The sequence below is a fragment of the Lissotriton helveticus genome, chromosome 6 (assembly GCF_964261635.1).
Source record: "Lissotriton helveticus chromosome 6, aLisHel1.1, whole genome shotgun sequence".
NCBI lineage: Eukaryota > Metazoa > Chordata > Amphibia > Caudata > Salamandridae > Lissotriton > Lissotriton helveticus.
Window position 1 is genome coordinate 1,924,455,741 of NC_136067.1, and position 13,573 is coordinate 1,924,469,313.

The window sequence follows — 13,573 nt, forward strand, 5'->3', positions numbered from 1 at the left end:
GTGGGGGGGGGGACTGTTGCATTCTGGAGGCTCGGAAGTGTGGCGGGCGGGGGGACGGAGGGATGGGGGTTGGGGAGTTTGGGGGGGTTGTTCGTTGGGGTGGTGATGACAGAATTGCATGGATGGGTATGCGTGCTGCTGTGGGTGTGTGGGTCGCTGTTAGGTGTAGGGTGGGGGGGAGTGGGACTGACGTGCTGCCTGGTTCGGGGAGGCGGATGGGGGTCTCGACTTCAGAGCGGATGACTTTCCCTTGCCTCTATGTCCCTTAATATTGCTACTTGGAACGTGAAGGGCTTGAACTCGCCACAGAAACGCCAGAAAATATGGAAATACTTGATAGACCATCAGCTTGATGTGGTGGGTCTGCAGGAAACCCACTTGGCGCGTAAGGATGAGCTCCGCCTTAAACATAGGCACTTCCCGCTTATCTATAGGTCCTCGGCTTCCACAAAGCATAGGGGGGTGGCCCTTCTATTTCGAGCGGCCCTTCACTTCCAACCACTAGAGATGCAGAGTGACAGAGAGGGCCGATGGTTTCTCGTCAAGGGGTTGCTGTATGAGAGGCTTTGTACTTTTGTGGTGGTGTATGCTCCCAACTCGGGGCAGAATAGTTTTCTCCAGGGACTGCTACAGAAAATTGAGAACTTTGTGGAGGGTCATCTGGTTCTTCTTGGTGACTTTAATATGGTATGGGATAAAACCTTGGATACCTCAGGCACCCTTAGGGCCGATGCCGGCACGTTCTCCTCCGCCACGCAGTGTAAGATGAGTGAAATGGGGCTGATTGATGGTTGGCGCGCACTACATCCCCTCTCCCGAGACTACACTTTCTTTTCTGCTGTCCATCGCTCTTACTCCAGGCTCGATCACGTTTTTTTAAGCCAAGCTCTTCGGGGCGATGTCCGCGACTCCAACATCTTCCCTCTCTCTGTCTCAGATCACAGCTTACTGGTCCTTAGGTTGCGCTGGTCGGCGAAAGGCGACGGATTACGCAAATGGTATTTCCCTGCTGCCTTACTCAGAGATGACACTTCTTACAAAGCGATACGAACGGCTATTCGCGACTTCTGGGCGCTGAACCCGGTCTCGGACACCTCCATTTTCACGACCTGGGACGCCTGTAAGGCTTCCTTGAGAGGCACGTGCCTCGCCCTCAACGCCAATCTTAACAAATTGCGGAGAGCAGAACGTGAGAAACTGGAGGCTGAACTGACCGATCTGGAAGCGGCGCATAAATTGAACCCCTCTCGGCTCACCCTCCGACCTCTAACTGCGGTACGAGGGAAATTGAGGGCCCACTACAACAATAGAGCGGAATTTACTCTGCTGCGGCTGCGCCACGCTTCCTACGCTCAGAGCAACAAGGTGGGGAGGCATTTAGCCCGTCAACTCCGAGATAAACGAGAGAGGGAGTACATTGGAGGCATGCGGGACGGAGCGGGGGACCCCCTTCACAGTGACGAGGAAAAGGCTGCCCTGTTTGGCCGCTTTTACGCTGATCTCTATAGAGGTGAAGCTCACGATCCCGATAAGCAACGGCGATATCTGGCCGACCTGTCGCTGCCTCAAGTCTCTGCTGCCCGCAACGAACGCTTAACGGCCCCCTTCTCCCGGGAGGAAATTCTGGACGCCATCAAGGCCCTGAAACCTCACAAAGCACCGGGACCTGACGGATATACCGCCCTTTTTTATCAGGCTTTCGTCACCGAGATCTGTGGCCATCTTACGGATCTCTTCAATGCGATGGCGGCGTCTGGCGACATCTCTGGCTCTATGGCTGAGGCGGTGGTCTCGGTCATTCCTAAACCCGGGAAGGATCCCGCTCACTGTTCTTCCTACCGGCCGATAGCCCTTTTGAACATCGACGCGAAATTGTATTCGTCTATTATTGCACGGCGACTCCAGGAGCTGATGCCGGTCCTCGTCCACCCGGACCAGTCGGGCTATATCTCGGGTCGTCAGACCCACGATAATTTACGCCGGGTGATCCATTTGATCGAAAAGGCCGATAGATTCCGCATCCCAGCGGTGCTAGTGGGATTGGACGCGGAGAAGGCCTTCGATCGCGTGGATTGGGGGTTTTTGTTCAGCACCCTGGCGGCCTTCGGTTTCTCGGATAAATTCATCACGATGATCCAGGCGAACTACAGTTCTCCCCGCTCCAGGGTAACCGTTAATGGACATCTGTCGCCCTTCTTCTCCCACTCCCGTGGAACCAGGCAGGGCTGTCCTCTCTCCCCTCTGCTTTTTGCGCTTAGCATTGAACCGCTGGCGTTGGTGGTACGGCAGCATGTGGGGATTCGAGGCCTTCCCTTCACGGGAGAGCAACATATAATCTCACTCTTCGCTGATGATGTCCTGCTGTCCATAGGAGATCCTGCTCGCTCGCTCCCACACGTCCAGAAAGTCCTGTCCGACTTTGAGGTGGTAGCCGGCTATAAGGTAAACTTTGGGAAGTCGTACATCCTGAACCTCACGCTATCTCCAACTGAGGTGGAGCGGGTACGGCCTTTGACCCCCCTGTCCTGGGCGACCGGCTCCCTCTTGTATCTGGGGGTCCGTTTGACACCCACTGTGGAGGGCCTGTTTGCGGCGAATTTTCCTCCGCTGCTGTCGTCCATCCGGGCGGATTTAGCCCGCTGGCAGCCCAAGTTAATCTCTTGGCTAGGCAGGATACACGCCATTAAGATGGTTCTCCTCCCCAAGTTCCTCTATCTTTTCCAGGCTCTTCCGATCCCGCTGGACCTTGCTTTTTTTAAACGCCTCAAAACCCTGATGCTCCGCTTCATCTGGCAGGGTGGGCACGCCCGCTTCTCCTTCTTTACATTGCGCCGACTGCGGTCTGATGGAGGAGTGGGTCTTCCCGATATGCACCTGTATTATAAAGCGGCGCAACTGCGAGTCATAGTGGAATGGTCCCAGCAACTCTCGGAGAAACACTGGCTGCATATGGACAGGAGTGTCGCCGGTCGGTCCATTTGGGATCTCGCTTGGAAGCCCAAGAGTGCTAGGCCCAGGAATGCCTATATCCGTACCCCTACCAGCACGGTGCTAAAAGTGTGGGATACAGTCTCAAGCGATGATCATTGGACGACGTTCCCGTCGCTCTTTACCCCCATTCACTTCAACCCGGCCTTCCCCCCCGCGGTGCAGGAGGGTCTCTTCCGGTTGTGGTGTGAGGAAGGCTGTCGAGCACTTACTCACCTCTTCCATGGTACCGCTCCGCTCACCTTCACTAATTGCATGAGAGACTACGGGGTTCCCCCGTCTGAAAGGTTCCATCATCTCCAACTCCTCCACTGGGCTACCTCCCCGGAGACGGGTGATGCTGCTACGAGGCCGCCTTCCGCTTTCGAGGCCTTCCTTCTGCGCACTACCACCATGAAGGGGGCCATCTCCTTTCTCTATAAATTGCTGCTCACTACGGCGGCATCGCCCCGCCCACGCTATATGGGACACTGGGAGGAAACGATCGGGAGAGACATCTCCGACGCCGATTGGGCAGGTCTCTGGCGGGACGTCTCGGCGCATAACCGCTCGGTAGCGCTGCGAGAAGCCCACCTCAAAACGATGATGGACTGGTACTTATGCCCATCCAAGCTGCATCGCATCTTTCCGTCTGCTTCCGATCGCTGTTGGAGAGGATGCGGGTTCTTGGGGGATTTCCGCCATATCTGGTGGGACTGCCCGATCATTCGCCCTTATTGGGAGGAGATCTTGTCCCACCTTAAGGACATCCTGGGCTACCCCGATATCCACCTCAATAGAGCATGTCCTGCTTGGGCTTCGGGACCCAGGTCTTGAGCACCAAACGAGAGCCGATAAGCAAATTCTCTGGCTCTGTCTTGGAGCGGCTAAACTTACCCTTGCAGCGGCGTGGAAGAAGCCGGCCGCCCCAGCAATTTCCCTCTGGCACGCGAGGCTGTGGAGACTCTTGAGTGTGGAGAGAGTGGCGGACATCTTTCTGGGGAACTTTAAGAACTTCATCTTTCGCTGGGGCCCTCTGGTCCGATTCCTTTCACGAGGATTGCCCTCGGCGGTCTGCCCTTCTTCGGTGCGAGCGCTCCACCTATTTCAACTTTAATTGAGAGTAGTGTGTATGTATGAATGAATGGCTGTCATCACCACAGGGGGGGAGGGAGGGGAGGGAGGTTCGTTTCTGTTCTGCGACGATCATGGCACCCTTCAACGGGCTCAACCCTTAGTGCACGAGACCGATGGCTCGGCTCCGGCTGGCCTCCTAGATTGGACTTCGGCTTTGAACTAACTATGCTGCACTGCCGTTGAAACTCTTTTTCCTACAAGTACGTTGTCCATGTGTAGACTCTGACTCAGAGGTGTCGCTCGTTGTACTGTTTTGTTTGTGATTGCTCACTGATAATGAAAAATAAAAATTTTACACAAAAAAAAAAGAATAAACGTAGAGTGTGGGATAAGGTCATGAAAGTAATATGCTTTGAAATTAAACTAATGTTTTGTGAGGTGGGTGAGCATGGACTTAAGTGATGTCTGGTGGTATCCAGGAGTGTGGTTGTTTTTTATTTTGAGACCAGCTCCTCTTCGTCATGGTTAGTGTGGAGTTTGTGAGGGAAAGTGGTATATTCAATGGACAAGGCTGCTTGAGTAGCAGTGTGATTAACATCTGGTCACAAATTATTTATGAGTATAAAGTGGAGAAGGCAGGCATTTATGGCTGCTTTATTGCCAACTGATATTTCATTCCTTTAGCAGAAGTAGGCTTTAAGATTAGTTATAGTTTAATGTTTTTTTTATGGGGTAGGGTGTTGTGGGTGTATGAGGTTGTCGGGTCTTTGTTCGAGGTTCTGTTGGGATACATGAGTGTACGCGGTGTTCAGAGTGAGGTGGTATCGTGGGTGACCTTATAGACCATCTGTCTATTCCAGGTAAACAAATTCAGAGCATGAAATAATAGAGATTTTTTTTGTGGGGTGGGGTCCCACTGAAGTAATCTGCTGGACTTCAGTGAAGCGATGTGCACCGTTCTGTAATTATGTGAAGCGCTCCAATACCTTCCGGTCAGGCTAGCGCTATATAAAACTTCCTAAATAAAAAATAAATAAATATCATGGGATCATAGTTGGCACGACTGACATGTATTCACCGTGGATTTGGGTTATTTGGAGTTTCTCAGGTCACGGTGAGTGACATGTTGAAGTAATCAAAGGACATCTTTGGCTCAGGCATAAAAAAAATCCATGTGGTAAGCAATAAAGTAGTCTGGTCAGCAGTTGCATTGGGGACCACATGTTAGAGGGGTGCAGGGGCACAGTGAGCCAAGACTGCTTGTGGCTGTACTCTAGTAAAGACAGTCAGACATGAAGAACATCCAATTTAAAGTCTTTTTTGGGCCATGGTCATGCATAGACTGCACTAGGGCAACACGGTTCGCACAGTGTGGTGCTTTAGAAAAAGACCGCTCCACTTATGTCTTTTCCCTATGGCTTATATTTGAGCAGCTAACTAGCACTCCTTGTGGAGCATTGCAGATTTCCTCTTTAGTTCAGAGAGCCATTCCCAGGAATCGATATACAGATGTTTAATTTCAATGTAGCATCCCCTTTGAACAGTTTTCAAACATTATTCCGCAAGATGATATGTTATGGTGTCAGCCTTTTTTCAGTAAAATCCAGAAAACTGGTTGCACTGCCTTTCAAAATGTTTTAAGCTACAAGAAAACTTAAGATTTAAATTATTTTTGGGAAAACTACAGTACGCTGGAAGAATTTTCGTTGCACTTGTCAGATAAAGCAAACGATAATGCAGATAAGGTAGAACTATATTTTTAAGATAGAGAGAAGGGAGGTGTGATATCTGTATTCCTAGTGATGTTCCACAAGGAACTGAATTGTTAGGTATTTTATTCGCATCCGTGTCGCCTTGTGCTGTGTTTTTGCCCAGGTTAAATGAACTCCTAAAGTGACTTTCTGTGTGCATTGTTTTCAGTTATCATCGAGTCGTCAAGATATATCCACGCAACATAACCTCAGCCGCAACAAGGCAAGTATTTGAGCTGGATTGACACTAACATTAAAAACTACATGTTCGAGGCATGTGGGCTGCTGAATTCATATCTATAGCATAGATCGCCGCCTAGTGTTGGGTCCGGATGATTGCACATTGTTGTCCTGGAAGAGTCTTCAAAGTATCACGAGATAGGTGGCTCCTCCCCTGGACTACAGTGCGCATGGGCATCGACTCCATCCTTAGATTGTTTTTTTCCGCCATTGGGTTCGGGTGTGATTTCGTTAACTCCGGTTCGGAATCGATATAAAACTTTTTCGAGGCCAAAAGGCCTTCTTCTAACCGTCGGTATTGTTTGGGTTCGGTGCCCGACGTCTTCCAACTCATCGAGTCGGATATCCGGGGGGTCGTGTGACTCTTCGGGGATCAAGGCCCAGTCGACGCAGCAAGACTTTCGACGGCATGGAACGGAGTCCGTTCAAGAAGTGTCCCGTGTGTGGATCCAAGTATCCACACATCGATGTCCACCCAGTCTGCAACAAATGCCTGTCGCCGGACCACGACGAGGCCAATTGTATGGCCTGTTCCAGGTTTCGTTCAAAGAAAATGATCAAGCTTCGGCGCGTAGCGCGACTCGAGGCCCGGCGCTCGGCTCCGGCACCGGTGGACATCTTCGTCGACGCAGAAGCGGACGAGCAACAGGTTCAACTACAGATTTCACCCCCATCGGTGGTCGTCGAGTCCGACTATGAAGCGGACGCCGAAGGCCAAGACGTGGAGGAAGTCGTCGAAGAGGTAGGGGACGACGACGAGGCCTATGGGGCCATGGAAGATAGCTCGGAGGAAGAGCTGTACACCGTTCGTACTCTTACAAAGGCTCAGGTCAAGGGATCGCCACATGGCCTTACCCAAGACCTTACACCACGATCCACGGCCCCGCCTTCCACCCCGGCTACGGACACTTCAGCGGAGCCGCCATTGTCGAAATCGAAACCGAAACTGAAACCAACGGTGTCGACAAAGACAAAGATGGCCGAGGCGCCATCGAAACCAAAGACGTCTGCTACCCCATCGCCGCCGTCGTCTTCGGAGGCCTCGAAGCCAAAGAAAGCTACCGACCCAGCCAAGGTGCCAAAAGTGGTCAAGGAGCCAAGCTCGGGGAAGGCCGTCCACTCGGCGTCGAGCAAGGCAGTCGAGCCCCAATCTAAGAAGGCTGTCGTGACTGCATCGGACAAGGCCGTCAAGGGCGCAGAGCCGAAGTCTGGGGTCCCGAAGCCGGAGGTCAAGGCTGCCGATCCGAAGCCGTCGACGTCTGCGGACAAAGATCATAGCGCACCGGTAAAAGATGCTCCTGCGCCTCGATCGGAGAAACAGAAAACATCCACGCTCGGGTCTTCCCCTGAGGGCGGACCCAGGTTATCGGTCGTGTCGACGAAACCTTCCGCTTCCTTTGCGAAGCAGGTCTCGGATTCCCTCCAGCGACTCAGGGACAAGGCTTCTGCGTCGGAACCGAAGACACCTTCCGCCCCGAAGCCAGCTGTCCCGACGCAAAAAACTTCGACGCCGATCCTCTTCACGTTACCGCCTAAGGTGGCGCCGAAGGCCTTTGCACCACGGTCGGTGCCCAGGGACTCCGTATTGTCGACGCCAATTCACCCAGCTGGGAGTTTGGAGCATCGACAACACTATTTAGAGGAACGGTCGGAGCGTTTCATCGATGCCGACACCGGAAAGCTTACGCTTTACAAGAGGAAGATTACAGCATCGAAGCCCTTGGAGTCATTCACAATTCCCCTAAAGCGCAAAAAGCCTGCACCAGCCACACCAGTCTTGGTTGAGCCAATGGTTCCACAACCTCTAAGAGGCACATCACCCTCACCCACTTATTCTGATGGAGAGGATAGAGGGGAGCAAGATGAGGAGTACAGTTTTCCTACCATCACAGAGCCTGATGAGCAACAGGACTCGTGGGTGGAGGCAGGTGATCAAGGGGATCAGCATGCAGTCCATGACCCTCAGGTGTACAACGTCAAGACTTCTACCACTGAGAATTCTACGGCATTTCATGCTTTGATCGAGAGGGCAGCTAAAAACCATGATGTTGACATGCATGCTGACCCTGTGGAGGCTGACTTCCTTTTTGACACTTTCTCCACTGCTGAAAAAACTGTCAAGACTCTTCCAATGCTAAAAGGGGTCCTTAGGCATGCTGCGGACATTTTCAAAGAGCCCACAAGGTCAAGGGTTGTTAACCCTAGAATTGAGAAAAAATACAGACCGGCGCCTGGCGATCCAACATACATAAAGGGCCTGTTGCCATTGGACTCTTTGGTGGTCTCTAATGCCCGCAAACGGGCGAACTCGCAAACCACGGGTGAAGCTCCTCCCCTAGACAAGGAGTCAAAAGTGCTGGAGGCATCAGGGAAGCGAGTAGCAGCTCAGGCGGCCAACATCTGGCGTATCTCAAACACGCAGGCACTATTGGTCAGATACGACAGGGCACACTATGACACCCTAGAGACCCTGTTGCAACACCTACCAGATCAGTTTAAGGAGGGAGCTGAGATGCTTGTCCAAGAGGGCAAGCTCATTTCCATCGCAGCTATAAATAGTGCACTAGACGTTGCGGACACAGCAGCAAGGGCAATCAACACTAGCGTGATGTTAAGGCGTCAAGCATGGCTTGGTATCTCAGGGTTCAAGCCAGAGATACAGACTACCATCCTCAACCAGCCAGTGAACCCGGACAGGTTATTTGGTCCAGAGGTGGATACCACCCTGGAAAAAATTAAGAAAGATACTGAGACTGCCAAGTCCATGGGGGATCTCCAGTCCCAACAGTTTCGAGGGAACACTTTTCGTCGCTCAGGCAATCGAGGTGTTAACAGAGGCCAGATGTCACAGCAGTCGCAGTTCAATAGAGGTGGGGCGCAATCCTCGTACACCAAGCAGAGTAGAGGAGGATACCGGGGAAACAGCTCCAAGGGCAGAGGCAGAGGCAACAACAGTTCCCGCTCCTCTGCCACCAACAAACAGTGACTCCCTGTCACTGCCCCCCGACCATCCCACACCTGTCGGGGGGAGACTCCAGCAGTTCCTGCCGGTCTGGAAGTCCATCACCACAGACAGGTGGGTCAGGAAACTTATCCAGTTCGGCTATTGTCTGGAGCTAACATCCACTCCACCCAACATACCCCCAAAACGCCGTCCTATGTCAGCAGAGCATTTGCACTTATTGCAGCAGGAGGTTCTTGCAATGCTGCAAAAAGGCGCAATAGAGCTCGTGCCGGTGGAGGAAGAAGGCACAGGGGTGTATCCCCTGTACTTCTTAATCCCAAAGAAGGACGGGTCACTCAGACCTATTCTAGACCTACGGCCCCTGAACCAGTACATTCTCTCTGAACACTTCCATATGCTAACACTGCAGAAGGTTCTTCCATTGCTAAACCAGGGAGACTTCCTCGCAACCTTAGACCTCAAGGATGCTTACTTTCACATCCCGCTCCATCCTTCCCACAGGAAATACCTCAGGTTCACCGTCCAGAACAGGCATTACCAATTCAAGGTCCTTCCTTTCGGAGTGACCACAGCCCCCAGAGTGTTCACAAAATGTCTGGCGACAGTGGCGGCGCACCTCAGGTGACAGAACGTCCATGTCTACCCTTATCTGGACGACTGGCTGGTCCAAGCAAAGTCAGCCCAGCAGTGCGCAGCCGACATGTCCCACACCATTCACCTTCTTCACAGTCTGGGGTTTTCACTAAACTATCCAAAGTCGCACCTTCAGCCAGCCCATGTGCGGCAGTATTTGGGCGCGACGATAGACACTCTGGCGGCCACAGCTCAGCCAAACGCAGTGAGGATAGGCACCATCCAGTCGCTCATCCAAAAGTTCAAACCACAACACTCACTTCCTGCGAGAGTGTTCATGCAGTTGATAGGCATGATGGCCTCCTGCATCTTCATAGTCCCGCACGCACGGTTGCATATGCGTCCGCTACAGGAATGCTTGGCACATCAGTGGACTCAGGCTCAAGGACAGTTGAAAGACCTAGTGATGGTGACCGGTCGGGCATACAACTCTCTGCATTGGTGGAATCCACACAACCTTTGCAAGGGCCGACCGTTCCAAGAGCCTGTGCCACAGATTGTCCTGACGACGGACGCATCTCTCCAGGGATGGGGAGCTCATGTGCTCCACTACACGGTGCAGGGACTATGTACGACGCAGCAAAGGAAGATGCACATCAACTACCTAGAACTGATGGCAATCTTCATGGCACTCAAGTCCTTCAAAGTACATCTGTGCAACAAAGTCGTGTTGATCCGGACGGACAACATGACAGCCATGTACTACATCCAAAAGCAGGGAGGTACACACTCTCCACAGTTGTCTCATCTGGCTCAGAGCATGTGGAAGTGGGCCATTCAGAGGAAATCTTCCTCATGGCGGAACACCTCCCGGGCAAGGACAATCAGATGGCGGATCTGCTCAGCAGGTACAGCCACCAGATGCACGAGTGGGAGTTACATCCATCAGTGCTCCGCCCGTACTTCCAGCAGTGGGGTCATCCAGAGATCGACCTGTTTGCCACAAAGGACAACGCAAAATGACAAAGCTTTGCCGCCAGGTTCCCTCACCCACAGTCGCAGGGCAATGCGATATGGATGAACTGGTCAGGCAGATTTGCGTACGCTTTTCCCCCAGCACCTCTCATACCGCTGGTGGCAAGAAAGCTAAAGCAGCACTCGATGACACTCATCCTGGTTGCTCCAACGTGGGCACGCCAACCATGGTACACCACGTTTCTAGAACTCTCCGTGGTACCGCATCAAAGGCTGCACCTCACGCCCAGGCTCTTGACGCAGAACCATGGCGACATTCAGCATCCAGATCCGCAACAGCTCAATCTGGCGATCTGGCTCCTGAGGTCTTAGAGTTTGGCTACCTTAATTTGCCCCCTGAATGCATGGACATCATCCGGGAGGCAAGAAAGCCCACTACCCGAGCTTGCTATGCAGCGAAATGGAAGCGGTTTGTCATTTACTGTACAGAACACAATATCAACCCGCTGGATGCATCCATTCCTAATATCATCTGCTATTTGTTACATCTTTACAAATGCAATCTGGCATATGCTTCCATTCGGATACACTTATCCGCCATAGCGGCTTATCTTCAGAACAGGCAGCATCTCTCTGTCTTCAGGGTGCCTGCCATTAAAGCATTTCTTGAAGGGCTGAAGCGGGTCATCCCCCCTAGGACCCCGCCAGCTCCTATGTGGAACCTCAATGTGGTCCTCACCAGGTTGATGGGTCCCCCGTTTGAGCCTCTACATTCATGTGAGATTCAGTTCTTGACATGGAAAGTGGCTTTTCTCATTGCCATCACGTCTCTACGACGCGTTAGTGAGCTACAGGCGCTCACCGTACTGGAGCCATTTATACAAATTCATTCTAACAGGGTGGTGCTGCGCACTAACCCTAAGTTTCGTCCTAAGGTGGTGTCGCAGTTTCATGTCAATCAAACCATCGAACTGCTCGCATTCTTTCCAAACCCTGAAACAGTAGCAGAAAGAATGCTCCACACGCTTGATGTCAAAAGAGCGTTAATGTACTACATTGACAGAACGAAAGCTTTTAGAAAGACACAACAGCTCTTTGTTGCCTTCTCGGCCCAGCACAAAGGCAACCCCATTTCCAAAGCAGGAATAGCCAGGTGGATCGTTAAGTGTATTCAGATTTGCTATCACAAAGCTAAGCGCACTTTAACGGTCCCCCCTAGGGCCCACTCCGCACGTAAGTTGGGGGCCTCCATGGCGTTCCTAGGTAATATTCCTTTGGAAGACATTTGTAGAGCAGCCACATGGTCTACGCCACATACGTTTACTAAACACTACTGTGTAGATGTGCACTCCAAGCAGCTGTAGGACAGGCTGTTCTTAAAACACTTTTTCAGACTTCTGCAACTGGCACGGGCGGCCGCCGTCAATAGAGGGACTGCTATGTATTCTATGCTATAGATATGAATTCAGCAGCCCACATGCCTCGAACTGAATATGCTACTTACCAGTATGCATCTGTTCTTGGCATGTAGGGCTGCTGACATTCATATCGCCCGCCCTCCTCCCCGGCGCCCGTAGCGGTTGCAGACTTTTTTCTTGCATTTACTCTTAGGCATGGCCATCGCTTACACTATTACACTCCATCTTTGCCACAATGGCTAAAAACAATCTAAGGATGGAGTCGATGCCCATGCGCACTGTAGTCCAGGGGAGGAGCCATCTATCTCGTGATACTTCGAAGACTCTTCCAGGACAACAATGTGCAATTATCCGGACCCAACACTAGGCGGCGATCTATGCTATAGATATGAATGTCAGCAGCCCTACATGCCAAGAACAGATGCATACTGGTAAGTAGCATATTCATTACTTGGATTGATCTACGCATGTGTACTTTATGTAGTCCTGTGTCTGTATTCTATTTTGTGTTAATTACTAGTGACATTTTTCAGAGATCTGAGCATATCTTATCATATGCCTGTCATAGAGCTCTCTTGTTTGGAAATATTTTTGGGCCTGCTTGTCTCAGATTTCTTTTCCTCCTCAGGCCCCTTTCTGTATGATTGTCCTCTTTAAGTGCTCAGCTCCTCTTACTCCGAGCATAAAGCTATGTAAAAGCCTGAAAGGTTCGATGTATTACTGATTAGCTAATACTATGTATCCATTATAAAGTTTTATACTGTTGGACACATTTTTTTGTCATGTTTTAAATGGTCAGTTGCCACAGGCGATGAGCCTTGATGTGATGCTGCATTTTAGGTCTGTATATCGAAATACTTTTATGTCTAAAGTTAATTATTCACTGTGATCCTGTAAACAGTTTTATATTTACAATTTGGGAATATAAGATATTCTTGGGGCATGCTCTGGAAACTAATTGGTTTCCTGTCTGAACTACAAGCATACGAAAGCCATGCACCCACTACATACTTCTAGGCATTGTGAATAACATAATCATGACAAACACACAGTGTGTAGCCGCCGTATTTCTGCTGACAGATATATTTGCTAAACACTATTAAACATTGACCTTTGTATTGTCCTTGTCCAGTATTGGCCAAAATGTATCTGTGTGTTGTATGATGCTGCAACACATAAAAGACATTAACGTACTGTAGATGGAACAAGAGGGTTCCATTAAATAGCAAGAAGATGTACATTGGATTAATGGAATGAATGAACAGGATGAACTCAGATGTACAGTTTTTGTTCAGATGAGCATGGAAGAGATAGGGTTTAGCAGTGTGTAGAAGGAAAGGGTATTGAGTGAGAATGTTCTCCTTGGGCCTCAATGTCCACTAGAGATCGGCAGTAGCATGGGATGGCTGCTCAGTTGGTAACTCTGGCCTTTACAAATGCACCAATTAATGAATCAGTCATGGCCAGTTAAGGTGGATTTCAATGTTAAGCAACAGATTTTAAATGTGTTCCTGGCCTTTACTGAAGCCACTAGCTCTCTGGGTATCAAAGGGATGTGGCTTCTGTTTCTCTAGGTGGAGTTGAAATAAACCACGGAGTGAAGAATG

General features: G+C 50.8%; 1 protein-coding gene across 2 annotated transcripts in view; it reads left to right on the forward strand.

The window, feature by feature from the left end:
• Window positions 1-13,573, forward strand: part of KIF13B (kinesin family member 13B) — a 701,202-nt gene that overhangs the window by 612,706 nt on the left and 74,923 nt on the right. For both annotated transcript variants that reach the window (XM_078649880.1, XM_078649879.1), the window contains one exon: window positions 5,965-6,018. In XM_078649880.1, coding sequence (XP_078506006.1) covers window positions 5,965-6,018 — 54 coding nt within the window. The remainder of the gene's footprint in view (window positions 1-5,964; window positions 6,019-13,573) is intronic.